Source organism: Bathycoccus prasinos (assembly GCF_002220235.1).
Source record: "Bathycoccus prasinos genomic : Chromosome_8".
NCBI lineage: Eukaryota > Viridiplantae > Chlorophyta > Mamiellophyceae > Mamiellales > Bathycoccaceae > Bathycoccus > Bathycoccus prasinos.
This window is the reverse complement of record NC_024001.1, coordinates 298,629-323,823: the sequence shown is the minus strand read 5'-3', so window position 1 is coordinate 323,823 and position 25,195 is coordinate 298,629. Positions and strand designations below refer to the sequence as shown.

The 25,195-nt window shown below is 49.0% G+C and overlaps 18 protein-coding genes and 1 non-coding gene across 19 annotated transcripts; 12 read left to right on the top strand and 7 right to left on the bottom strand.

Moving 5' to 3' along the window:
• Positions 1 to 38: 38 nt before the first annotated feature.
• On the top strand, positions 39 to 2,939 carry Bathy08g01830 (predicted protein; the record flags this gene model as incomplete). The annotated part of the gene is made up of 1 exon (XM_007511400.1): positions 39 to 2,939. The coding sequence occupies one exon, from the start codon at positions 39 to 41 to the stop codon at positions 2,937 to 2,939; it is 2,901 nt and encodes a 966-aa protein (XP_007511462.1).
• Positions 2,940 to 3,060: 121 nt separating this feature from the next.
• Bathy08g01820 (predicted protein) lies at positions 3,061 to 4,623 on the top strand (the record flags this gene model as incomplete). The annotated part of the gene is made up of 1 exon (XM_007511358.1): positions 3,061 to 4,623. One exon carries the CDS (start codon positions 3,061 to 3,063, stop codon positions 4,621 to 4,623), a length of 1,563 nt encoding a protein of 520 aa, XP_007511420.1.
• Positions 4,624 to 4,694: 71 nt separating this feature from the next.
• Positions 4,695 to 5,168, bottom strand: Bathy08g01810 (predicted protein; the record flags this gene model as incomplete). The annotated part of the gene is made up of 1 exon (XM_007511281.1): positions 4,695 to 5,168. The coding sequence occupies one exon, from the start codon at positions 5,166 to 5,168 to the stop codon at positions 4,695 to 4,697; it is 474 nt and encodes a 157-aa protein (XP_007511343.1).
• Positions 5,169 to 5,509: 341 nt separating this feature from the next.
• Bathy08g01800 (unknown protein) lies at positions 5,510 to 6,928 on the top strand (the record flags this gene model as incomplete). Its single annotated transcript, XM_007511344.1, has 1 exon — positions 5,510 to 6,928. One exon carries the CDS (start codon positions 5,510 to 5,512, stop codon positions 6,926 to 6,928), a length of 1,419 nt encoding a protein of 472 aa, XP_007511406.1.
• Positions 6,929 to 7,008: 80 nt separating this feature from the next.
• On the bottom strand, positions 7,009 to 7,848 carry Bathy08g01790 (predicted protein; the record flags this gene model as incomplete). The annotated part of the gene is made up of 1 exon (XM_007511725.1): positions 7,009 to 7,848. One exon carries the CDS (start codon positions 7,846 to 7,848, stop codon positions 7,009 to 7,011), a length of 840 nt encoding a protein of 279 aa, XP_007511787.1.
• A 75-nt stretch (positions 7,849 to 7,923) lies between these two features.
• Bathy08g01780 (predicted protein) lies at positions 7,924 to 8,520 on the top strand (the record flags this gene model as incomplete). The annotated part of the gene is made up of 1 exon (XM_007511551.1): positions 7,924 to 8,520. One exon carries the CDS (start codon positions 7,924 to 7,926, stop codon positions 8,518 to 8,520), a length of 597 nt encoding a protein of 198 aa, XP_007511613.1.
• Positions 8,521 to 8,891: 371 nt separating this feature from the next.
• On the top strand, positions 8,892 to 10,682 carry Bathy08g01770 (predicted protein; the record flags this gene model as incomplete). Its single annotated transcript, XM_007511379.1, has 1 exon — positions 8,892 to 10,682. One exon carries the CDS (start codon positions 8,892 to 8,894, stop codon positions 10,680 to 10,682), a length of 1,791 nt encoding a protein of 596 aa, XP_007511441.1.
• A 163-nt stretch (positions 10,683 to 10,845) lies between these two features.
• Bathy08g01760 (nuclear transport factor 2) lies at positions 10,846 to 11,415 on the bottom strand (the record flags this gene model as incomplete). Its single annotated transcript, XM_007511734.1, has 2 exons — positions 10,846 to 11,223; positions 11,362 to 11,415. The coding sequence occupies 2 exons, from the start codon at positions 11,413 to 11,415 to the stop codon at positions 10,846 to 10,848; spliced, it is 432 nt and encodes a 143-aa protein (XP_007511796.1).
• A 471-nt stretch (positions 11,416 to 11,886) lies between these two features.
• Positions 11,887 to 12,665, bottom strand: Bathy08g01750 (predicted protein; the record flags this gene model as incomplete). The annotated part of the gene is made up of 2 exons (XM_007511541.1): positions 11,887 to 12,258; positions 12,543 to 12,665. 2 exons carry the CDS (start codon positions 12,663 to 12,665, stop codon positions 11,887 to 11,889), a joined length of 495 nt encoding a protein of 164 aa, XP_007511603.1.
• Positions 12,666 to 12,915: 250 nt separating this feature from the next.
• Bathy08g01740 (predicted protein) lies at positions 12,916 to 13,761 on the bottom strand (the record flags this gene model as incomplete). Its single annotated transcript, XM_007511531.1, has 1 exon — positions 12,916 to 13,761. The coding sequence occupies one exon, from the start codon at positions 13,759 to 13,761 to the stop codon at positions 12,916 to 12,918; it is 846 nt and encodes a 281-aa protein (XP_007511593.1).
• Positions 13,762 to 14,229: 468 nt separating this feature from the next.
• Bathy08g01730 (predicted protein) lies at positions 14,230 to 14,944 on the bottom strand (the record flags this gene model as incomplete). The annotated part of the gene is made up of 2 exons (XM_007511376.1): positions 14,230 to 14,516; positions 14,710 to 14,944. The coding sequence occupies 2 exons, from the start codon at positions 14,942 to 14,944 to the stop codon at positions 14,230 to 14,232; spliced, it is 522 nt and encodes a 173-aa protein (XP_007511438.1).
• A 111-nt stretch (positions 14,945 to 15,055) lies between these two features.
• On the top strand, positions 15,056 to 15,361 carry Bathy08g01720 (unknown protein; the record flags this gene model as incomplete). The annotated part of the gene is made up of 1 exon (XM_007511442.1): positions 15,056 to 15,361. The coding sequence occupies one exon, from the start codon at positions 15,056 to 15,058 to the stop codon at positions 15,359 to 15,361; it is 306 nt and encodes a 101-aa protein (XP_007511504.1).
• Positions 15,362 to 15,491: 130 nt separating this feature from the next.
• On the top strand, positions 15,492 to 15,950 carry Bathy08g01710 (40S ribosomal protein S13; the record flags this gene model as incomplete). Its single annotated transcript, XM_007511706.1, has 1 exon — positions 15,492 to 15,950. One exon carries the CDS (start codon positions 15,492 to 15,494, stop codon positions 15,948 to 15,950), a length of 459 nt encoding a protein of 152 aa, XP_007511768.1.
• A 599-nt stretch (positions 15,951 to 16,549) lies between these two features.
• Positions 16,550 to 18,463, top strand: Bathy08g01700 (unknown protein; the record flags this gene model as incomplete). Its single annotated transcript, XM_007511463.1, has 1 exon — positions 16,550 to 18,463. One exon carries the CDS (start codon positions 16,550 to 16,552, stop codon positions 18,461 to 18,463), a length of 1,914 nt encoding a protein of 637 aa, XP_007511525.1.
• Positions 18,464 to 18,662: 199 nt separating this feature from the next.
• tRNA_Ala_AGC lies at positions 18,663 to 18,735 on the top strand. The gene has a single exon. It is a non-coding gene; the product is annotated as a tRNA-Ala (tRNA).
• Positions 18,736 to 18,961: 226 nt separating this feature from the next.
• Bathy08g01690 (hypothetical protein BRAFLDRAFT_107250) lies at positions 18,962 to 20,000 on the top strand (the record flags this gene model as incomplete). The annotated part of the gene is made up of 2 exons (XM_007511314.1): positions 18,962 to 19,860; positions 19,958 to 20,000. 2 exons carry the CDS (start codon positions 18,962 to 18,964, stop codon positions 19,998 to 20,000), a joined length of 942 nt encoding a protein of 313 aa, XP_007511376.1.
• Positions 20,001 to 20,078: 78 nt separating this feature from the next.
• Positions 20,079 to 21,827, bottom strand: Bathy08g01680 (nicotinate phosphoribosyltransferase, putative; the record flags this gene model as incomplete). The annotated part of the gene is made up of 1 exon (XM_007511434.1): positions 20,079 to 21,827. One exon carries the CDS (start codon positions 21,825 to 21,827, stop codon positions 20,079 to 20,081), a length of 1,749 nt encoding a protein of 582 aa, XP_007511496.1.
• A 123-nt stretch (positions 21,828 to 21,950) lies between these two features.
• Positions 21,951 to 22,779, top strand: Bathy08g01670 (predicted protein; the record flags this gene model as incomplete). Its single annotated transcript, XM_007511764.1, has 2 exons — positions 21,951 to 22,059; positions 22,151 to 22,779. 2 exons carry the CDS (start codon positions 21,951 to 21,953, stop codon positions 22,777 to 22,779), a joined length of 738 nt encoding a protein of 245 aa, XP_007511826.1.
• A 197-nt stretch (positions 22,780 to 22,976) lies between these two features.
• Bathy08g01660 (predicted protein) lies at positions 22,977 to 25,112 on the top strand (the record flags this gene model as incomplete). Its single annotated transcript, XM_007511735.1, has 1 exon — positions 22,977 to 25,112. The coding sequence occupies one exon, from the start codon at positions 22,977 to 22,979 to the stop codon at positions 25,110 to 25,112; it is 2,136 nt and encodes a 711-aa protein (XP_007511797.1).
• Between the last annotated feature and the right edge of the window lie 83 nt (positions 25,113 to 25,195).

The following is a 25,195-nucleotide window of genomic DNA, read 5'->3' as shown; positions in this document are numbered from 1 at the left end:
ACGTATCGAAACTCTTCACACTTAAAAACGCTCACAAAATGCCAGCTCCAACCACCATTCGTGCGCTTTTCCACCCGCTCGAAAACGAAGCGAAGGACGCAGAAAAAGAGAAAAAAGAACAAGCACAACACCAACAACGCTTCGTCGAGAGTAAAAGCACGTTTTTCTCTTCAAAGTTTATCTTATTCTTCTTTGATTCCGGACGGAAAACGAAGGAAATCTCAATCCCGGTTGCCTTTGATAAACAAAAGAGCAACTTTTTAATCGGACCATCCGCGCTGTGGTGGCGCGAGGCGTTCGCGATTTCCTCCTCTTTATTGCGAGAGGAAGAGAGTAGTAACGGTGTTACTGTAAATGGAGGGTATAAAACGAACGATGAAGCGGCGATGGCGGATTTAGGCCACGCGGCGGAAGCGACGTTGGAAATCGCTCGAGTGGTCAGTGGTCAGTTGTTGGAGGATTTACGAAGGACGACCAGGTCGCTGGAATTTTGGGAGGAGAAGCGAGACGAGTATTCGAGAGGTGGGGATGTCTCACATAGGATGTTTTTAACCTTACGGTGTGGTCCGAGAGCGTTTATTGAGGAGACGAAAGGGTTCGTGAAACGGAAAGCGGTGGCGGCGAGACGGAGGGCGATGTACGTCTCCACGGGGAACGCGAGAAGGAAGAACGGGGAGTCGGCGAGGAGTAATATAAGCGGGGAAGAGAAGGAAAGGGAAGAGGAACACTTGTTGGAGACGTTGTTGACGGTTCCACCGGCGAGGGCGGTGATTGATGGGAAGGTAGCGGCGTTAGGGAAGATGCAGAGGAGTTTGGCGAGCGCGGTGGCGAGGGTGCACGCGAGAGCGGATGATTTAGTCAACGGCGATTACAATCGGAGGAAACGAGGGAAGGGAGAGGACGATGACGAAGACGAAGACGAAGACGAGGAGGTATCAGAGGAGGAGTTTCGGAAGAGAGAGGTGGAAAAAACGAGAGATGCGGTGGAACGGTGCGTGAATGGGATAAACGAAGCGATTGAGCTCGTGAAATCTACCGCGTCGTCGTTAAACGCCGAGCACGAGGACGAGGACGACGAGGACAACAACAACAACGAAAGTAAAAAGAGAAACGCGGAAGAGGCGGCAGAAGCAGAGCGAAATGATGACGACGACCACGATAACGACGACCACGACGATGCGATCTCTCCGAGACGACCGTCGAGCTCTCTCGAGCGCACCATCTCGAATTCGCCGTTATTCGCCGGGATGATGCACAATCGAACGAATTCGCTCGTCTCGAGCATCTCGCGAAGTGGCACACCAAAGATTCCAGATTCGCCAAAATCAGCCGCTACTCAAGTTCACGCGTCGTCGCGTCTGTCGTCGTCGCCGCAAAACAACAACAGCCCGACTTTACGACGCCAAAACGCCTCCTTACAGCGATCGAATTCGTACTTTCAGAATCTCATCAAAAACACGTTTCTCGGTGACATCTTCTCATCAGACGGCGGAACCGGCGCACGCGTCGGATTTGTCTCGCACAAGCTCCGCACGCGTTTGATGGCTAAATCGGGAGAACCAATCCCGTTCCCGTTAGAAAACGACGTAATGTGGGAAGCCATCGTAAGGACGGAATCTCGATTTGAAAAAGCTCGCAAAGCGGTTGGTCGCACGGTTGAAAGACACCGCAAGCCGACAAAATACGAACGCCGATGGATTCCCATCAGTGTCTTAATGTTAATCGGCGTGAGTAGCGCGATTGTGCTCGTTCGAAAATCTTCCTTGTGCGGTTCCACCGAGTTGGACGAAACGTTGAAAGCGGCGTACGAAACTACGCGCACGTTTTTCAACTCGTACATGAAAACGCCGTCGAAAGAGCTGAAGCAAGAACTCACGAAAGCGTTCGACACTGGAGATAGAGAAGACGCGGCGGCGAGATTAGACGAATCGCAGGAGTCTTTAGATAGAATGTTAAAAGAGTACGTGAAGAATGCAACGAAACCGGGGTTTTCGGAGTCGTTGACGAGAGCGTATCAATCGGTGGGCGCTATGACTGGCGGCGGCGGAGACGAACACGCCGAAGGATCAGGAGCAGGAGCAGGACCAGGCGAAGAGACGACAACGGCGAACAAAATTGATCCAATGTCACTCGTGACTGCGCGCGTAGAAGAAGAATTAAAAGCGCCGCTACAAAACATGCTCGGCGGCGATCTCATGCAACTCTTGCTCATCCAAACGCAAGTCATGAAAGTTGAGATGGAAGACGCTTTGCTTCAAATGGATGCCGTCATGCGTGCGAACCGTTTGAATTTCGCCCTCATGGCGTGTTTTCCCGCGACTTTGTTCGTGTACGGGAGCGTCTCGTTTTCAAAAACCGTCGGTGCCGCGCGCGCGTTTCAAAAGAGACGCAAAGCACGGGAAGAGATGCGTTTGTTAGTCGCCGACGCGGAACGATCTTTGATGCGATTGAAAATGACGCGAGACGAGTTTACCAAGCGCCGCCGCGCTCTGGAGGACAACAACGAAGACAATTCGGACTCAGACGACGCGTCTGATTCCAACCTCATTCACCGATTAGAAATCGCGGAAGAACACCGCCGCCGCCGCTTAGAACTGGACGCGTCCTTCGACGCCACCGCCGCCCCGTCCTCGCCCGCCGCGCGCCTCCACGCCACCAAAAACAAATTCGACGACGAAAACCTCGAAAACGAAACCTTCCACCAAGGCATGCTCCTCTACGCCGTCAACGCGCTCTACGCGTCCGTCCAAAAGCACAAGCGCATGTTCACGCCGAAAGAATTCAGGGGCGTTAAATTGGACGCCATGGCGTTGGCCGACGTTGGCGTCTCCATCGAAGGGAAACTGTTGACCACGCAAAGACTGGCGAGGATATATAAAGGGTTCCAGAGCGAACCGCACAGAGTGCCCAGCATCGTGACTGGGAGATATCCAATCTGAAATGAATTTGTGAAGCATAGAGCTCTTTCTCGCGCCTTGTTTTAGTAGTTCCTTCTTTATAAAATGAAGGCGAAAGGTCCACAAAATACTTCACACGCTCCTTAACAACAACACGGCAAAGATGAATCGGATGTTGATGTTACTCTCTCGCGATGTTGGGGGCAAAAGAATCACTCTCAGAATCAGAGACACGCATTTTCATCATCATCGAGCCCTGCATCCTTCTCTGCTTCTCGCTCCAACGTTCTCGTCTTCGCTTTCTTCAACTTCGGGAAACAAAACCAATTCCAATCCGTTTAACGGAGGAAAAGAAGAACACATTCTTCGCGGCCTAGCAGCGGGGACCATCGGCGTGGCGTTGTTCATGACGTCCGCGGAGTGCGAAAGAAGCAGCGATGAAAAAGCTTTTGATGATGATGCCGATGATAATGAATGGTTTCTTTTAAAAAGAGCGAAAGAATTTGTATCTCAACTGACCGGAGGAGCAAACACTTTGGGAGGAGTTTCGCTCGTTTCGGACGAATACAGGAGGGAGGTATTTTTCGCGTACGAGAATCGCTTGCGAGAACACTCGAACTTGGACAAAGTGTTCGCGTATTTCGCGTCCGGGAAAAACGCGAGAGGGGAAACGATGATGACGAAAGAAGATTTGATTCGATCGGCGATACCGGTGTACCAAAAGACGAACATCCGGTCGGGGAGTTTAGAAGGCGAAGTGGTCTCGGAAGAAGAGGTTGAAGGGAAAGACGTGACGGAAACGAACGTGTTGAAGTCGAAGAAAAATAGGAGTTTCGTCGGTGGAGAACGGATCGCGGCGTATTTCGATACCAACAACGACGGGATGATCAACTTTCCAGAGTTTGTGTTCTTCACGACGCTGATGAAACTTTCGGACGAACAGATTTTGAAGGAGTTTTTGAAAGCGGACGTGGATGGGAACGGGGCGTTGGACGCGCACGAGTTTGCGATGATGATGCGACGGATGCGAAGTAGTAGTAAGAACGTGAAGGCGGATTTTTTGATGAGCAGAACCGGGGTTAACATCGATCAAGGGAATTTAGACGTCATCGGGAACGGGATTTACAATCATTTTTTTAAAAAGAAGAAGAACAAATCCAAAATCGAAAGGTGGTTCGGTAGAGGCGGCAATACTAGCAATAGCGATGATAGCAACACTAGCAACGAGAGCAAATACGATTTGGGGAGGAAAATAACTCTTGGGGAGTTTCGCGCGTTTCTCAACGAAATCGGCGACACGCTCGTGGACATGGAATTTTCCCACTACGACGAAGAGAACAACGGGTGGATCTCCTCGAGAGATTTAGCCTACGCGCTCATCACTCGATCGAACGCCGCAAAAATTCACGATTACTTGGGAATTGCCCGAGCACTCTCCGACGAGGATAACTGCTGCTCTCGTGAACAGTTTCGAGACTTTATTCGCGTGTTGAGACGTTCGGATTCGTTCGAACGCAAAATAAAAGAGGAGAAGAACGGCGAAGTCACGCGAGAGCACTTCATCGAACTCTTCCGCGAGTGCAACAAAGAAAACAAAGGGAAACGATTCGAGTATAAGAAACTTTTGGAAATGACGGACATTCTGTTTCGGATTTTCGACGCCGACGGCAACGGATCCATCTCCATCGACGAGCTGAACGAAGTCAGACGATTGGTCTCCCGATGACGAGGACGTAAACGAGGACGTTAAACTACTAGGACGAGATGATATCTCTACTCATTAAAAAGCGCTAAATTCTATTCACCCAACACCGCCCCAACAACTGGCGGCGCCTTTCTCTTCTCCTCCAACGAAACTTTCCTCCGATTCTTCCACACGCCGCCGTACTTATAGTGCGGATACTCCGCGGTGCCATCCGTAACTCCGCCGGAAACGCTTCGCCAACATCCTTCCACGCATATCATATTCCAACGCTTCCCGCTGTCGATTTGACATCGGATTAACATCGCTCTCGATTTGCCGCATTTATCGCACAACTTATTCCCTCCTTCGCTCTGAATCGTCGTCGTCATCGTTTGCTGCTGCTCTCCCTCCGTTTTCTCTCCTCCTCGCTGCTGTTGCTTCTCTCGCTTCCTCTTCACGTTGCAACTCTTCGAACAGGTTGTGACTTCGTCCCAACATCGCTCCCATTTCTTCCTCCAAGTGAACGGGCGGTTGCACACCACGCAGACTTTTTCCGGCAGATTTTCTTTCTTTACATTCGCGGGCATTCTATTTGTCACTTCTTCTCGTATCGTTTGTTGTCTTCTATGACTTGTCGCGGTCGCGCTGATATCGTTCAACGACGACAGAAGAGGGTGACGACGACTCCTCCTTTTCTGATTCCCGAGACTGCGAAAGAGAAAAGACTTCAAAGACGAAGACGTCGTTACTTTCACCGCGTGCATGTGTTTTGGGTGGTAGGGTAGGGTCTCTCAAAGCAGCAGTCTGTCTCTCTCTCGCTCTCTTTCGAGCGGTCGTCCTCCCGGCGCTCAGAGAAGGCTTAAACCGTTGTTGTTGAAAAGCTTTTTTGTTCTGATGGATTTCCCCAAAAGAAAACGTTTTCTTTCTGATGACTTCATCATCGTCTTCGGATTCCGACGACGAGTTTGAGAACGAAAAGAATGATTACGATGTCACCGAAACCAAGAAAGGAGGGAACAAAAACGATGTCGATTTCCTGGTCCGCGAAGCCATGCGAGAAGAGAAATTGAAATTGAAATCGAAACTGAAAGAAAAGAAGCGAACGACGGTACTTCCCAACGGCGAGGATGATGACGACGACGGAGGCGCTTTGAATGGCGCGAACGCAAAGGAACCGGAAGAAGAGGCGATGATTGAGACGATTAAATCGAAAGAAACGATCGAGGACGCGACTCGAGCGAGGAAACGAGCGCGAACGCTTCTTGGGAAAGCCGATGACTTTAACGAGGAGGAGGAGGAAAAGGAGGAGAACTCTCGAGAAGAAGACGAGGAGGAGGAGGAGGAAGAGGAGGAGGTAAAAATGGACCGGTTTGACATGTCCAAAGAAGAGCAGGAAGGATATTTCGACCAAGAGACGGGAAATTACGTGGAATACAAGAAGGAGAAGAAACGGGCGGAGGACAGTTGGATCGACGAGACGACGAAAGAGGAGTACGAAAAGTTCAAGACGGTGAAACCGTCCTCGCAAAGGTTGATGGAGGCGGAGAAGGCGGCGGAGGAAGACGAGGAGATGAAATACGACCAGACCGAGGAGGGAGTGGCGAAATTGAAGAGACGGTTGGCGGAGTTGCTGGAAGGATCGACGGAGACGGCGCTGAGGGCGATTAAACGCGTCGGCGGCGGGAGCGGAGGACCGGGGAATACAAACAGTAAGAATAAGTACGTGTCGAAACAAAAATCAATGAAGAACGGGAAGACGAAGCAACAAGAAAAAGAAAGAGGAAAGAGTGTGAAATTAGAAGGCGAGAGTAAGAAGATATTTGACGAAATCACGGCGATTGCGTCGAGATTAGTCGCGGCTGGAGAGTACGGCGCGTACACCATCGAGAAGCAAATGTTGGAAAAATCGGCGAATCTGGTCTTGAAGTTGGAGGCAAAAACGACATACGAAGACGCCGAAGACGACATGTTCGCAGATTCCGACGACGACGACGAAGGTGTGAGAAAGAGTACGAAGAAAGGGTCCGCGGAAACAGAATCAGCAGGGGTAGCAGCAAGTGTTGTTGATCCGAAAACGTTTTCAATCAAAGAGCTTAAACGTTGTCTGGAATCCCACGGAAGAAGCATCGGCTCCGGCGGCGAAAGAATTGACATTGAAAAGATGTGTTTGGAAGCGTTAAAGTCGACAATTGCTCCCGATGGATTCGTGTACGATAAATCGACTGGATTATACTACGGCGAAGCTTCAAAAATGCACTGGCACTGCAAAGCGAATGTGTACAAAACGGAAGATGGGAACTGGTGGAAATACAATGGCCAAATGTTCGAAGCGGCGTCCGAACCGTGATTTTTAGTGCGCGTAGTATCGATAGATGATAGCATTCAAAACAGTAAACAACATCAGTAGAACTCATTTTAGCTCTCTTTCTACTTCAAAACATCGAACGATCGACCAACCTCTCGATACAACGCTCTCGTCTTCTCATCCGCTTCACTCTCGCCTCCCTCTTCGATCTCGTACGCTTGCGCGTTCACGATAAATAACGTTCTATCTCTCACCCCGACGTAATTATACACCCTCTTATTCCCATGCGTCGTAATCAACCTATACTCGTACTCGTAAAACGTCGTCTTCGTATCCACCGACTCGCGTTCGCTTTGGCGTTCCATAAACGTTCCGCCCGGCACGGTCGTTTGCTTCTTTGATTCCGCCTCCACGAGCTTTGCTCCGATGTCCTCTAAACTGCCAAACTCTTTGAGAGAGTCGATCCGTACCGGGGTCACCGTGACCCCTATCGATGCGTATTTCACGGACGGGTTTTTGAACAACGCCGTCGCGCCCGCTTTCTTCTCTAACACCCACTCGGTAGGGTAGGAGAGGTGGAAGTTGTTCGTTTCGTCCACGTATTCGGTTAAAGTCATCTCGTCCGCGAACGCTGCTATTCTTCTTCCGTTCCAAATCATTCCAAAGAACAAAAACTCTGATAAAAGCAAATGTTCCCGTCGAGAAGTCGTCGTTTTACTCGCACTCATCGCAGTCGCAGTCGTACGCGTCTTTTGTCCTCCTCGTCTGGTTTTCGTCGTCGTTTTCCTCTCGTCGTCGTCTGCATCGTTACCACGTGCACTCGAAGATGTTCTCGTCGACAAAGAGGCACACAAAGAGGACGACGACGACGCGTGTCGTCCGCTCTTCGCTCTCGTTTTCACAGTCGCCTTCGAGTGAGAGGAGAAGACGAGGACAGATAAAGAAGAACAGCGCGAAGACATCTCTCTGTTGCGAGAGATTTGGGGAACAAAAAGTGAGGGAAACTATCGTCAGACTTTGGACGCTTTGCGCGACAAATGAACGCCGGCGGTGGTGGTTTTGGTGGTGCGAGTGTCGTCCAACATGAACAACACGAACACCAGTACGACAACGCCAACCCGTTTTCGCTCGTGAATAACACGAATAATAAGAATAACAACACCAAGAGCAGCGTCAGCGTCTCCCGATCCCTGAGAGAATGGAAACGAGAGAAGGAAAGAGATGTCATGAAAAGCAACGAGATACTGAGAGATCCAATCGATGCCCGGGAGATTTTCTCGCACATAAAAGACATCAACGACCCGGAACACCCGTACTCGTTGGAACAACTCGCGGTCGTCTCGGAAGAGAACGTCAAAGTGGAGGACGAGTTATCGCGAGTGACGGTGTTTTTCACCCCAACGGTGGAACACTGCTCCATGGCGACCTTGATCGGATTGAGCATTCGCGTGAAACTGATGAGAGTGTTACCAAAAAGGTTTAAAGTCGATGTGAAAGTCTCCAAAGGCTCGCACGCATCCGAGGCGCAAGTGAACAAACAGCTCCAGGATAAAGAGCGAGTCGCGGCGGCGTTGGAAAACGGGAACTTATTGGAGAAGGTCGAGTTGACGTTGAGCGGGAAAACCGCGATGTAATAAAGCGAAAGTGCATCATCTAGAGCAGCGATACTATGTAGAGTAGAGAGAAAGAGAGCGTCGTCGTCTAAATCGTCGTCGCCGCCCAATGCGCGTATTCGCGCGTATACGCGTTGAGAGCATTTAATTGTGTATTTTAAAGAGCAGCAGCATCATCCAAATTTACCCGCACAAAATCACGCGCGAAAAGAATAACACTTAAAGAGAGAGAGAGAAAGAGAATCTCTACTACATCCTTTGCTCTCTGCTCGTTTACGTCTGAATCGTCCTCGCGCGTCTCGTCCCGCGTGGTGTTCCAGCAAAAGCGGATTAAGAAGACTTTTGCTCTAGGGAAATCGTACTAAAGAAGGGCCGCGTCTCTCTCTCGCACGATGAGACACGAGAACAACGTTCACCTTTTCGAAGCGTCCTCCTCTTCTTCTTCTTCTTCGAGGAAAGACAGGAAAGGATCCTCCTCTTCTTTGTCGTCTTCTGGGAGTTCACGTCGTTTACGTCGTTCACGTCGTCGGGCACTCGAAGTCCTCCTCGTGCTCTCCTCTTTGTCCGGGAAAGGCGCTCTCTGCGCGGAGAATGGGAACGCAAACAAGAACGACAAGAGCAAGAACAACAACAACAGCGCGAAAGAACAAACACAGTTTTTAACGGACGAGACGTTCAAAGACGCCATCGAGAAGTGCATGAGAACGAACCCGGTGGATGGGATGTGCGCGGAGCTTCCGAAATTCGGCGCCATGCCGAGGTGGGATACGAGCAAAGTGACCAACATGGACCTGGCGTTTGCGTCGTCGACGAGGGAGAGGAAAAGTCGAAAGAGCGAAACTTCTCACCCGGTGAAGTTTACCGAGTTCAACGCGGATTTATCGAAATGGGACGTGAGTTCAGTCACGTCTATGCGAGATATGTTTTCCGATTGCAGAGACTTTGAGGGCGTCGGTTTAGAGAGATGGAACACGGCGCGGGTGGAGACGATGGCGGGAATCTTTCGAAACTGCGAGACGTTCGCGACGGACGTTTCCTGTTGGAAAGGGAAAGCAACGGAAACGCCGATGAAGGACGCGGTGAAAGGCGCGGTTGCGTTTCAAAGAGCGTTTGTGTGCGAACGAGACCCGGCGGAGGGCGTTATGTTGAACACGTGCGCGCCGAACGAATCGATCGATTCGAGTTTAGGCGAAGACGAAGAAGACGAAGAAAAGAAGGAGAAGCTACCGTTGACGGACGAGACGTTCCACAACGCCATAGAGGAATGTTTACAATCCAACCCAATCGGTGGTATGTGTAAAGGAAGCGAGTACGGAATCATGCCCGATTGGGACGTTTCCAGAGTAACGGATATGTCGAAAGCGTTTTACGACATGTGGGACTTTAACGGCGATTTGAGTAAGTGGGACGTGAAGAATTTGAAAAACGCGCAGGAAATGTTTTACGGCGCGGATATGTTTAACGCGGACATATCGAAATGGAACACGCAAAACTTACAAAACTGTCAAGATATGTTCCACGACGCGAAAAGTTTTAATCGATCCATCGACCATTGGAAGACGCATGCGGTAACCAACATGAACGGAATGTTTATGGGCGCGAAGAAATTTAACAGCGATATTTCAAACTGGGACGTGCAGAATGTGCAATCTATGCGCGACATGTTCGCGGAAACGTTCAACTTTAACCAACCGATCGGCAAGTGGAACGTGAAATCTTGCCGAGACATGCGCTTCATGTTTAGCAAAGCGAAAACGTTCAAGCAAAAAATCAACAACTGGAAAGGTCCAGCCGCGAAAGAGGCGCAGTTTAAAATGTTCAGCGACGCGTACAGCTTCTTGGGCAAGTTTCGATGCGAAGAACAAGAGCACGGGCCGGCGCAATCGTGCAAACAACGCCAAGTGTACAACTCTAACGCGGCGGCGGCGTTGGGAGAAGCTAGAGGCACAACATTCGCCCCGGGGGCGTTGGGAGAAGCCGACGTGCACTTGGCCAGCGGCGCTATGTTTAGGCATAATCCAGTCAAGGAAGCCGTGGCAATGCTTAGCCTCATTACAATCGCTTTGGCAGGGTTCGTGTATACCACCAAAGTGGAAAATAATAACTATACCAAAAAACAAGTCATCACCAGCAGCCGCTATAAAACGACCGAGGACGACGAAGAGTCTCCCGGTATCTTGTAATAATACGAATGATCATAATAACAATCACATCAGCATACTAACCTATTACATACAGTATACAAGCGACGTAAATTTTCATAACAACGATGTGATGAATTCCTTCTTCTTCTTCTTCTTCTTCTAAAAGTACTTATTATCTAATCCTTTATTCTTTCTCTTCTTCTTAACCGACGTTCAGGCGAAAGACGTCGTTGAATATAAAATAACTCCCCGCGGGTAACCCGACCGAATCCGTCGGCATCAGCTGGAACGTCTGCGCAAACTTCTGCGGTTGCGTTTCGCTGTCAATCAGTAAGTTCCCGCACACGAACACCAACACGCCGCCGTTCGGCGTCGGTTGCGTATCGATGGTCACCACTTGGTGTTGGACTCTTTGGAACGGTAAAGAGACTAATTTTTCGACTATGGATTGGGCGCCTTTAAACTGCCCCGGGCGGGAGGCGGAGTGTTCAAAGTTCAGCATGGAGTGCGTTTCGTTGTATAAAGGGCCGAGTTGCGATCGGTCGCCGTCGAATTGTTGGTAGTAGTGCTGCGCGAAAGCCTGTTATTATACGCGCCGTCGTCGTGGGACAAAGGGGAGAGAAAGAGAAGATTTTTGCGTCAATCAAAAGCCATTAAAGCGGAGGAAAAGAGAGAGAGAAAGAGAAAGAGAAAGAAAGAAAAAGAAAGAAACGCGCACCTGCCCGACTTCTTCAAAGTTGGCGCATATGTTGCTCATCGCCGGTGTCGCCATTGTTGCGTGACTTTTGCGAAAGGCGCGTGTGAACAACAAACTTGTGGGGGAGAAAGAGGAACAAAAGAAATTGAAGCAAAAACGAGAAAGGCACGTATTCGTACGAACGCGATTATTAGTTACTAGTTTGTATGCACGATGCTCTGTATACAATGTCTCTCTCTCACTCACTCTCTCACTCACTCTCTAAATATAAATGATCTCTAAACCGCTCTTCCTTCAGTGCGAATGGTATCCTAGTTTTGCGCGAAACGCACTGTCCGACTAAAAACCGAATTGTTGATACCTTTGCGAAGAAGAGTTGTCTCTCTCTCTCTCCCTCTCTCTCTCTATTACGCCTCTCTCTTGCCCCTTGATAAAAAATACAAACGCGCATGGGTGACGTCATGACCTATCTTACCAACCACGCACACTTCGACACCTTATTATATATTCTCTTTCTACGTCTTTAAACTATTTCGACACGAGCATTTAGTTCGCAGCCTCCTTCCATCCAGAGAGTTGGTCGATGCCCATCGCAGACATAATCGTCACCACAACTTCCGCGCCTTCGTCAAACTTCTTTTGCACTTCTTGCGCTAAAGCAAACGCAGAGTCCCCGGATCTGTCATCCGGTAACTTCAAATCTTCTCTCGTGTCTCCCTTTTCATCCATCAAAGACATGTGGTCGTCGTCGTCGATGTCCAACAACGTGTATTCCGCCTTGGAGACGACCGGAACTTCCAAGTTGTGGCCAGCTGGGACGAGTTCGTCGCATCTTTTGCCGGTGAAGATGTCTTCGGCGACAAAGTGGCACTTGGCGTGACCGTGCTTGCCGGTTTTGGACGTGGAAACGTCGATGACCTGTTCGCGAAAAGTGAATTGTGAGTATTGAAGAGAGGAAGAGGCAAGAGGTGAGTACAACAAAAAGAGAAAAGTGAGAGGGTTTTTTTGAACGCAATCGGGCGTAAAACGCATAATGAAACGTTTCAGACGCCACCACAAAAACTCGAAAAGAGTGAAACGCGTGGGAGCGCATTCAAAACGCGCGTAAAATGCCCAACAATCCGTTCGCGACTGGACGGGCGCGCACGAATTCGTTTCATTTTTCGACACAAATGCGAAAAAATGATGGAGGAAGCGCGTACCTTGCACGCTTTGCCTTTGATGACGATGTAGCCACCCTTACGGACGGAACCGGCTTGCATCGGTACCGTTTTAGAGGCACCGGCATCGGTAGATTCAAAAGTTTCGACTTCGTGGTCGCTCATTGTTCGCAAGTGTGTGTGGTGTTTTGAGTTTCGTTGGTGATAAATGAATGAGGAATTCAACGAGGGGAGTGTGCAAAAAAATAAAGGGGGGAAAGGAAAAAAAAAAGCAGAAAGGAAAAAAAATGTCGTTTGCTTTTACTTTCTCTCGTATTCTCTCTCTCTCTCTCTCTCTCTCTCTCTCTCTCTCTCTCTCTTATTACAAAAACACAGTAGTAATTCGCTGTTTATCTCGTTCACTTGCAGTCGTTCTTTACTTTGTCGTGTCTAAAATGTACGTTCGAAACGAATCCAACATCCGTTCGTATGTGTTTCTTTCTTTCTTGTACACGTTATCCGGCGCGGAAATGATCAAAGCAAAGAGCCTCCCGGTGCTATCTACGGTCGCTTTGACCCCGTAATAAATAGCCGCCTCGATATCGTACTGGATGTATTCTTGTCCCTCAACGTTTGAGCGATTGGTTTTCACTAAACCGTTCAAAAGTGCGTCTTGTAAGTTTGGATCCGAACCGGCTAAGGCGTTGATGGTCGTGTCTTGCAACGAAAACTCTTGCCCGTCTTCGCCGGCGCGATTTAAAGTTACCAACACAGCTTTGACGCCTTTGACGCCTCGCGGGACCCATCGAGAGTCTTGCCCACCCGAGCCCTTTTCAACTTTCGACGTCGGCTCTTCTTTCCACGTGGACGGAACTTCGTAGGAATATTTCGCTCTGTTTGGCGTCGTTCCGCCGACTTTGCCGTACGTGGCGGGAGGTTCCGCCGCCCCGTAAAAAGTGGAATACGTGACCGGTTGCGACGCTTCGTCGCCACCCCCTGACGCGGTACCGTACGCGGCAAATGCAGCCGGAATAGTTTGTTCGTTAAAAAGGAGAGTCGTCCCGGCCGCCGCGGCGAGAGCGAACGCTTGTCGTCTTTTCACGGTTGCAGGAGAGGAGAAGAGACCAATTTTTTCATCATCACGAGAGGAAGAACGGGACGAAGACGAGGCTTCTTCATCGGGTTCTTCGCGCGCTTTCGCGATGACGACGATGCTCTTTTTCTTCTGCGTTTTTCGAACAGATTGCGGGGCAACCGCTCGCGTCATCATCGTCGTCGTCATCTTCATCATCATCGTTCTTCGTCAGAGATACGGTTTGGTTTTATAACTGAATTGACCCGTCGTGTGTATCACAAACGGGAGAGATAGTCTCGAAGAATAACAACAAGAATACCAACACGAACACCCTCTTCTCGAGTGCAAGAGGAAACGATCCTAAAAGTCTCTCTCTGAAACTCTCTGCTCGCAAAGGAAGAGACGGACTTTTGTGAAGAATAATTTGATCGCAATTTCTTCCCATCATGTGACACGTGGACAAAAGCAGCACAAAACGATAACGAGACGTAAACGACGAAACTGAAACGAGCATCAGAAGGACGCACGACACTTAAGAAGAAAGAAGAAGATCATTATTTCGTCGCTCTTCGTGATGTAGGTGTGAATAGGAATTTCTATGATGTTACAACTGTGTGGTCTTACGTATACGCGCTCTTTCTCGAGTACAAACGCGAAGCGAAGAATATTATCGCGTTAGTGCGCTCCTCCGCCCCCGACGCGTTTATGCACGAACCATTCGTCTCCGATTAACATCGGTCCTTTCCCTTCCTCTAATCGTCCCCAGATGACGATCGAATCGTCGTCTGGATCGGTCACGCCAACCACTCGATATTCCATCTCGCTCGTCACCACGCACGGCGATTCTTTGGTTCCTTTCGGCGCTCGGGTGAAATCGTAGTGGTCGAAAATGTCTTTCCCCGAGGCGAGACCTTCCAACTCGGCGCGGTATAAACCCGTTGAGTGTTCGAAATCGGTCACCACTGCATCCGTCGAGTACTGTTTTTGATGTTGTATTCGTAGTAATAATATTAATAAGAGAGAGAAAGAAAGAAGAGAGGAGAGAGGGTCAGCGCACGACGAAAGGGGATCTCCCTTCTTTCACGGGGACGAAAGAGATCACATCGAATCGCATCAAACATCGTTCTAAAAATGAAAAACGAACGCGTCGCGTACCAAGAGAGCCCCGCGAGTATTGCCTCCTCCTCGTCCGGAAGAGGACGCCGCGCCTCTGTGTGAAAAGGACGCCAAAGCGCCTCTGCTTTGCAAAGTTCGCTTCGCTAAGTATCTGAGCATGAGTGTATACTTTTACGTATGAAATGGCGACGTTTTTTACTTCGAGAAGGAAGAAAAAAAGAGAAAACCAACCCCCCTTTTTCCTTCCTCGTGAAACTTCTTCTTCTCGCTTCATAAAAAAATTAAGAAAAGGTACGCTCAAAATAGACACACGTGTGTATTCTCTCTCTCTCTTTCAAATCCGTTCGTTTTCGCGCGAACGAGAATAGGTTGAATTGAACGCGCGATGGAGCGGTTGCAAGCGCCGTTCGCGTTTGGTTCTTCGGCGCTGCTCTCGTTGAGATTTTTCATTTCATTTTTTTTTGCTTGTTTGCGCAGAGAAAACTCGCCTCTTTTTGCCTTGAGAGAAATGTGCTGCGCGATGAGGATGAGTGTGTTTTATTTGATGAGATGCGAAGATACGAACGGGCGGATGCGACTGTTTTTGTATCGTTGTGAACGTATTCTTTGCGGATATTATGGTCGTTTCCTGGTGTGGTGGTGTTTTGCGCACACCGACGACGAGACGACGGACGCGCGATTTTGGTCCTAAGAGAAAAGACCTTTTTGGGACTGTGTGTTGTGCAAATGTCTTCTGCAACGAAAAACGTAACAAAAAGCAGAATACTGACCTCTTCTTTTCTCTTCTTTTCCAAAAAACAACAGAACACTAACTTGCAAACATGGGTCGCATGCACAGCAAAGGAAAAGGGATGTCCAAATCGTCCATCCCTTTCAAACGATCGGCGCCGCTCTGGTGCAAAACCTCCCCGGATGAAATCAAAGACATGATCGCGAAGATGGCGAAGAAAGGCATGACGCCGTCGCAAATCGGCATCATCTTGAGAGATAACCACGGCATCCCGCAAGTGTCCACGGTGACCAACTCCAAAATCATGCGCATCTTGAAGGGTCAAGGTTTGGCGCCGACTTTGCCGGAAGATTTGTACTGTTTGATCAAGAAAGCCGTGTCCGTGCGCAAGCACTTGGAGAGAAACCGCAAGGACATGGACTCCAAGTTTCGATTGATTTTGATCGAATCCCGAATCCACAGATTGGCGAGATACTACAGACTCGCGAAGAAGTTGGAGCCGAACTGGAGGTACGAGTCTTCGACAGCCTCCACGCTCTTGACGAAGTAAATGTGTATCATTACACGCGTATATATACTAGAAAAAGAGAAGAGAGAGTGGACCGAGAGATAGCAAGAGAGAGGAGAGGGTGTTTGGAGAGAAAGAGAGAACAGGAGAGATTGATGAGACGCGCATCATCATCATCATCATCATCAGTATCGGATGGTAAATACAACGTAGCTAGATTTTTGAAATTATATTGAATAAGTAGCATCTTTATATAAAACAATACATAGCGCTCGCGAAGCACACACCACCCAGTTCGTTCTCAAATCCAATTCAATTCCTCAGAACATCTCTCACTATATATAATCACACACACGTATCTACGCTTTCCTAGTAGCGAGCACTCATCAAACATGCCTCCGAGGAGAAAAACGTTCTCCTCCCCCTCCCCTTCTCCTGCGCTCACCGCCGAAAAAGATCGTCGTTTACGTCGTCGTTCTTCGTCTTCCCCTCGCCTCCCGAAGGAAACTCATGACAAGAACGACGACGACGACGACGACGAGTCAGAAGAGGAAGACATTCAACCGACGATGGAAAAGAAAGGCGTTCGACGATTCCCGTCGTCCTCTTCCCCGAATAATACTAATACTAAGCGGCAGAAGATGTCGACGATGACCAACGCGTACGAGGAAACGAATCTGGTCAAGACTGAATTCGTCCAACAGTTCAAAGCGCAAAGCAAACGCGCGATGAAAGCGGAAGAGGAGAACGTCGATTTACGCATGAGATTGGCGGAGAGCGAACTGAAAAGAGTTTCCACGGAGGCGAAGGTTTTGGCGATGATGCCTGAGTCTTCTGCGAGAGGAGGAGCAAAGACGAAAGAAGAAGAAGAAGAACAACAACAACGACGAGGGAAGAAGAGGAGAAGCGCGTCGCCGATGGTTTCGCCGAGGAGGAGGTCGACCAGAGCGACGAGTGTGGATAAAGAGAAGGAGACGAGTGCTATTAATAGTAACGACGATGCTGCGATTGTTTTGGCGACAACAACCGCGAATAATAATAATAATAAGCAGCAGCAGCAGCAGCAAAACTATTCGCCTTCGATGATAAAACGAGAAGTCGAGGCTCGAGAACTGGCAGAAACCGAACGCGATAAACTTCGCGAGCAGTTGCTCGCTTTGAAAACGAGACACGCAGCTCTGGAGAAGAAAGTGATGGACGACGAAGGCGACGAGTTGGAGGATAAGGTGAGAGAAGAAAACGAGGTTATTGAAAAATTGCGCAAGAGATTGGAAAAAGCGGAAACGGTCAACGCCGAGTTGGAGATGGAAGTCGCGGATTTGCGAGGGAAAAGAAACGAGAGGAAAACGGTCGAGGCAAAGTTAGAGGAGGCTTTAGAGATGAACGAGGGGCTGAAGAGCGCGCTCGAGGAGGAAAAGAAAGCGTTGTTGGAGAATACGAATTTGAACTCGTTGCCGAAATCGCCCGGCGGCGTCGGCAAGAAAGGAAAAGGGAAGAAAAACGACGATGAAAAAGAACACACGATTAGGATTTTGAGGCAAGAGATGAAAAGTTTAGAAGCGTCGGCGTCGAGAGGTGACATGTTGCACTCGAAGATGGTTTCCGTGGAAGCCGTGGAGGAACGTTTGCGCTCGACGGAGGCGAAATTATCGCGCGCGAAGGAAAGCGTACGCGCGAAAGAGATTGAGAACGAAAAGTTACAGCGTGCGTTGATGAATGCCGGGAAATGGACGTCGGCGTCGTTGTTAGATGAAGGACCGGAGGAGTTGAAGAACAGAGTTGGCGTGTTACAAACGGAAACCATAGCTCTTTCCGAAAAGTTAGCCGAGGCGACGAAAGCGTTGAAAGTCGAACAGACGAAGAGAGAGTTATTCGAATCTAAAGCCAAGGAGGAAGAAAAACTGAAAGACGCGTTGGAAAAAGAGTTGGAAACGGCTAAAATGGACGCGTTAAACGCGAAATCGATCGTCGAAGCGAAAGACTCCGAGATTGCCAGTTTACAAAAGATGGCTGAAAACGAGAGAAAAGGCGAGAAGATTTTACAAACGAAATCGAGCCCGTTTACGAACGAAATCATCCGAGGCTTGGAAAAAGAAATCACCAGGTTGAAAAACAACAACGGCAATAATAATAACATCAATAACAACACTTCTTCCTCGTCGGATGACATCATATCAAAGTTACAAAAGAAAGAGCAGCGTTTACTGATGGCGTTCAAATCCACGGTGCTCAAATTTCGCGAGGCGGTGAAACTTTTGTTTGGATTTAACATCGAACTGGTTGGCGAAAAAGCGTCAAAGACGCAATTTTTAATCACGAGCAACGCGAACGAACACGCGTGTTTGTTGTTCAATTACGACGAGGCGAAGCATTCAGTCTCGCTGGAAAAAAATGACCCGTCCTGGGAGAAACAAAGCGAAAGTTTAAAGAAAAATTTTACGCTGTACGTCGAGAAAGAAGACGACGACGACAAGAAGAAGAGCATTGCCGGAGTGCCGGCTTTTTTGAGCAACTGGAACATGGAGTTTTATAATAACAATAGTGTTAACAAATAGTAATTTAGATCACAAGAACATGTGATGGATGATGATTGTAAAAAGTAGTACTCGTCGTAGTTTTAAAAAGTGTTTGTGTGTGTAGTACGTAGCCCGCGCGAACGACCGAACTTGAAACCCTAACTTGTTATTGTTTATGAACATTAATTTCAGCCTATCTTGGGATACTTAGACTTTCATCACAAAAGATGTGGCCTTTGGGGTGTTAGCTCAGTTGGTAGAGCGTGCGCTTAGCATGTGCAAGGTCAGGAGTTCGACTCTTCTACGCTCCATTCTCTTTTTTTTTGTCGCGTACCGCGTGTGCGCGTAGGAGCGCTTCGCTGCGTGTGTCTTTCGTTCTCTGTTTCATTTCTATTTTCCTCGCATTTGATTTCATTTTAAAGGGGGGATGGAGATGGAAAAGATTCTCTCCATTAAATTAAAACGTATTGACGCGACAAAAACACAAAGCAACGAGGCAGAAAAGAACGCGATGAAGAAGAGGTAGAAGAAGCGACGATGGAGCACAACAACAACAAGAAGAAGAACAAGAAGCGGAAAAAAGAAAGAAACGTCGCGTTGTCCTCCTCTTCGATGGATACATTTCAACACAAAATCTCCTGTCCAATTTGCAAAGAACTGTTCCACTTACCCGTCGCCCTCGTCCGGTGCTCCCATACGTTTTGCAGCAAATGTTTGAACGAATACATGAAGACGTTTCAAGACGATAAGAAACGAAACTGTCCGAGATGTAAAGGCCCGGTGACAGACGAGAAGGATTGGGACGGGACCGGGGAAGTGGCGTTGAGACCGAACCGAGAGATGGAGGAGATCGTGGAGAGTTGGAAAGGAAACGTGTTGGAGCCTCTCTTGTTGGTGGATGCGGGGAGAGATAACGAAGACGACGAACAAGAAGAAGAAGAAGATGAAGAAGAAGAAGATAAAGAAGAAGAAGAAAAAGAAGGCGATAAAACAACAACAACAGTCATAAAAAAACTACCGAACCCGATTCCACCGCCGACGAAATACCACCTGCTCCCGAAAGCGAAGCAAGCGGAGAAAACGAGAAAGACGAATGAGTTACGCGACGACTTGGAGAAAAAATACGGATTCGACGGGAGGACGTTAAAGGGACAAACGTACGACCAGTTGAAATCGAAATACGTTGAGTTTAGAGACACGTATAACGCGGAGTTGAAGTTGTTTCAACGGAAACCGGACATGAAGAGCGTCGTGAAAAACATGGAATCGATCGAAACCGCCATTCGCGAAGAAGCCGAGAAAAAGAACGCTAAGAGAGTGAGCAAGGCGACGGCGTTCTTCAACCCAAAAGGAAATAATAACAATAGCAATAACGATAGAAATATAATAGATCAAGAGTTGATGAGGAAGTTGGTCGAGCAAGCTGGTAGAGGCTTGTCAAAAAAGATAGGACTACAACTAGAAGAGCGCGATAGAAAAAAGATGAAGAAAGAAGAAGAAACGATCATAGAAATATTAAGCGACGACAACGAGGAAGAAGACGAAGAACCTCTGCCGCTCTCGCAACCCAATCTGAACTACGTCGACTCCGAGCAGGAAGAGGAGGAAGACATTGTAAAAACACAAGAAGAAATTTTACTTTAAAAAAAAAGATTCAAGTCAACTCTCTCGCCGGCAAATTATCCAACCATAACTGATGCGTAAACTGGTACAAATCGCCAGACACGCTCACTTTATACGGCGTCGGATTCGTGTATCTCAAATGATCCGCTCGCATCAGTTTCACTTGCTCTTTTACCCTCAATCTACTTTTTTCTAAACCTACGCTTTCCTCGTAAAATTTTCGAGGACACCCGCCTTTCTCGCCGTCCCAACACACCAACAATAACTTCTCCACTTTCGCGGGAGTGACGAACGCCCGTTTACCTTCTAAAAACGGGTGTCTGCACAACACGCGTTCGCCAACCTTCGGTTCTTTTTCGTCCTCGCGAAGCATGACGTCCACGATCGGTTCGCCAATCTTTCCGTAAAGTCTGTAACACTTCTTCTTTCCCGGAATGGTGACTTTCTCTACGTCTTCGGATAATTTAATCCGAGGTGTTTTATCGATTTCTACGAGTTTATACACGCATCCCAACGCCGGTTGCGCCATGCACGTCACCAAGTGCGTCCCGATGCCAAACGCATCGATCGAGTGACCGCTTTGTTTCAATTCTCTCAACACGGTTTCGTTGATATCGTTCGAGGCGGTAATTTTCGTCTCCGCGGCTAATCCTTTCGCGAGTAACGAAAAATGTTTTCCCCGACGCTCTAAACACTTCTCCGCTTCAATCATAAACTCTCTAATCATTAAACTCAAATAACTCAAATCTCCGGAATCTATTCTCACCCCAACGGGTTGAAACCCACACTTCTTCAACGTCAACGCCACGGCGACGTAATTAGGCGTCCCCGATTTCAACGTGTCGTACGTATCGATTAAAGCTAAAAACGAATTCGGAAACGCAATCGCGTACGCGCAAAACGAGATCAGCTCGCTCTCATTCGTTTCCCCGAATTGATACGCCGCGCTATTGTTACTATCACTACTCACCATCGCCTCTCTCAACTCTTTCAACATTTCCCTCGCCTCTTTGCAAAAATCCTCGCACTCGCCAACTTTCCTCCCGTGGATATCGTCCCACTTCGAGTGCGCTTGCACGAAACTGTGCGCGTGCGTCCCTCTCACGGGAATCCCAAACTGTCTCCCAGCCTCGCAATTCGACGTCGCGTCGAAACCTCCAACGTACGCGTACCTGCTCGCGCTCACTCCCCCGTCCACGCCTTGCGCTCTCCGTAAACCAAACTCCAACAACTGCGCCTCGTCGCCGCACGTTAACCGATGTCGAGCCGCGTTCGTGGCGACTAAAGACGCGTAATTAATCAGAGTGAGTAAAGTCGTCTCCAGAAGTTGCGTCACGCCCAAAGGTCCGCTCACGTGGATCAGAGGTACTCTCGGGAACACCACGGTGCCTTCTTTGATGCCTTCGATTGTGATTTTCGAACAGTCCACTGAACTTAAATACTCGTCGAAGAACCTCGGGTCCATCTCTTTCGCGAAATCGCACTCGCGCAAATACTTCACGTCTTGTCTCGTGAATTTAAAGTTCGAGACGAACTTTAAACTCTCCTCTAAGCCGCAAAAGATGGTAAACTCTCCACCGAATGGGTTTTTCCGGAAGAGTAAATCGAAACTCGCCGTGCGTTCGTGCGTGTTGTTTTTCCAATACGCGTACGCCATGGTGATTTGGTACGCGTCCGTGAGCAACGCGGTGGCGAGGTTGTTCGAGCACGGAGGGAGTTTGATATGTTGTTGGTCTTGGGAGTGCACGTCATCGTCTCTGTCTCTCTCGTCTGAAACCATCATCCGTGTCTCTCTTCACACCGCCAGGCTGCTTCTGCCTTCTTTCCAAAAGTCTGATCTTTGGGGAAAATTCGAAGCATTTCGATACAAAATTCCGCAGAAATTTCACGCGCAAAAGCACACATGGAGAGCATCAACCGCGCGCAAGAAGCGCCAAAAACCGGCACGACCATCGTGGCGTGCGAATACGCGGGTGGTATCGTCATCGGCGCGGACACGAGAGTCTCCACGGGTACGTTTTACGCGTTTTTATTCTCTTCTTGGACAGATCTCTCATCTCACCTTTTTCTCTCGTCTCTCTTAACGTACTTCGATATAAACAGGAACGTACATTTCCAACCGAGCGTCGGATAAGATGTGCAACTTGACCGAAAACGTCGTCATGGCTCGATCAGGCTCCGCCGCGGATACCGAAGCCGTCGCCGGGTTCGTCCGGCACCACTGCGCGCAACGCGAGATTGAATTAGCACACGGGGAAACCATGGAGGTGAAACAAGTCGCCAGGATATTGACCAAGATCAACTACGAGAATAAAAACGCGAACAACGGGACCGGGTTAGGGTGCTACGCGATTGCCGCCGGGTGGGACGAGAAATTTGGCGCGCAGGTGTATTCGTGCACGGCTGGAGGGAACATGATCAAGACTTCGTGGACGACGGACGGAAGCGGCTCGACGTACATCTGGGGGTTTTTAGACTCCGAGTTCAAGGAACGGATGACGAGAGAGGAGTGCGAGAAGTACGTGTTGAAAGCGTTAACGCTCGCAATGGCGGTGGATTCCAGCTCAGGTGGGTGCGCTCGCTTGTGCACGGTGAACAAAGACGGGTGTTTTCGACGGTTCATTAAAGGCGACGAGTTGGAAAGGCAGCTCGGAGAGATTCACTTCAAAAGCGGCGGCGGCTTAGGCAAAGGCGTCGTCTACGGCGAGAAGAGCGGCGGGGTAGCCATTTAAGTTTTTTCATCAGCATTGCTCTCCCTCTCGCAGTAGTATAGCAGACAAATAGTAGTATACGAACGTTTTCGTCGCGTGTAATAATTAGTAGTAAATATATATGTGGACGTGCGTTTAACCGCGTTCGCGTCGAGATACCTTACAAAACCAACACATCCCATATAGGGAATAAACCACTTCAAATCGCACATAATCAAATGTCTTCGACGACGCCGAAGAAAAAGCAGCGAGTACAAGTTTCCCTCGATGGTGACGATGCGAACAACAAAGAAGAAATGATGATGATAAATCCGTACACTCATCAGCCGTATTCTCAAACCTATCTGAACATCCTCGAGACGAGGCGAAAGCTTCCCGTGTGGAAACAAAAATCGGATTTTCTTCACCAGTTGGCGGCTTCGCAGACTTTAGTGCTCGTCGGGGAAACCGGTTCGGGGAAGACGACGCAGATCCCGCAATTTCTCGTCGACGCCGGGTACACGAATGAAGAATCTAAGATGGTGGTGTGCACGCAACCGAGACGCGTGGCGGCGATGTCGGTGGCGAAACGAGTCGCCGAGGAGATGGACGTGCAAATAGGGGAAGAGGTTGGATATTCGATTCGGTTCGAGGAGTGCACGTCGCGAAAGACGATCATGAAGTACGCCACGGACGGGATGTTACTCAGAGAAGCGATGACAGATCCATTATTGAGTCGATATTCAGTGATTGTGATCGACGAAGCGCACGAGAGGACGTTAGCGACGGACGTTTTGTTTGGATTGTTGAAGGAGGTGTTGAAGAAGCGACCGGAGGATTTGAAGTGCGTGGTGATGTCGGCGACGTTGGAGGCGAAGAAGTTTCAGGGGTATTTTGAAGGCGCACCGTTGGTTATGGTTCCGGGGAGAACGCATCCGGTGGAGATATTTTACACGCAAGAACCTGAGAGAGATTATTTGGAAGCGGCGATTCGGACGGTGGTGCAAATACACCGGTGCGAACCACCCGGGGACGTGCTTTTGTTTTTAACCGGCGAGGAGGAAATCGAAGACGCGTGCGGGAAGATTAGGAACGAGATTAAGAATATCGGGGACAGCGTCGGGCCTGTGAACGTGGTGCCGCTATATTCGACGTTACCGCCGAATCAACAGCAGAGGATTTTTGATAAAGCGCCGGACGCGTTAACCGTCGGAGGCGTCGCCGGGAGAAAAGTGGTCGTGTCCACGAACATCGCCGAGACGTCTTTGACGATTGATGGGATCGTCTACGTCGTCGACCCGGGGTTTTCGAAACAGAAAGTGTACAATCCTCGAAGTCGAGTGGAAAGTTTATTAGTCTCGCCAATTTCTCGAGCGTCGGCGCAACAAAGAGCCGGGAGAGCCGGGAGAACCCAACCCGGGAAGTGTTTTCGATTATACACGGAACTTTCCTTCAAGAAAGATTTAATCGAACAGACGTACCCGGAGATTTTGCGATCGAATTTAGGCTCGGTCGTCATCCAGTTGAAAAAATTAGGCATCGACGACTTGGTCCATTTCGATTTCATGGACCCTCCAGCGCCGGAAACGTTAATGCGCGCGTTAGAATTGCTCAACTATTTAGGCGCTTTAGACGACGAAGGCGAGCTGACGAAAGCCGGGAAAATCATGTCCGATTTCCCGTTAGATCCTCAGTTGGCAAAGATGTTAGTCGGGAGCACAAAGTTTAAGTGTTCGAACGAAATCGTGACCATAGTCGCCATGCTTTCCGTTCCGCAGTGTTTCATTCGCCCGCGAGACGATCAACAAAGAGCAGACGCCGCGAAGGCGCACTTTGCGCATTTGGACGGCGACCATTTGACCATGTTGAACGCCTACCACGCGTTCAAACAAAACGGCGAGAGCCAAAACTGGTGCTGGGAAAACTACTTAAATCACCGATCGTTGAAATCCGCGGATAACGTCCGCAACCAGTTAGTCCGCTTATGTCAACGCCACGGCGTCCTCCTCGAATCCACCGACTTCCACTCTAAAGACTATTACGTCAACATCCGCAAAGCCATCTTAAACGGCTTCTTCATGCAAGTCGCGCACAAAGAACGAAACGGCTCGTACTTAACCGTCAAAGACAACGAATCGGTTTTGTTGCACCCGTCTACGAATTTAAGCGGTAAACCCGAGTGGGTCGTGTACAACGAGTTTGTCTTGACGTCCAAGAAGTACGTCCGGACGGTCACGGAAATCAAAGGCGAGTGGTTAATCGACTTGGCCGAACATTATTACGATTTGAGCAACTTCCCGAGTTGCGCCGCCAAAAACGCGTTGCAGCAGCTGTACACGCAACGAGAGAGAACGCATAAGGGTGGTAAGAAGTAGATACTTTATCACATACATAGCACGTACTCGACAACATTTTTTACGCGATGTGTGATGTTTTTTGCACACATCTCGTATATGTA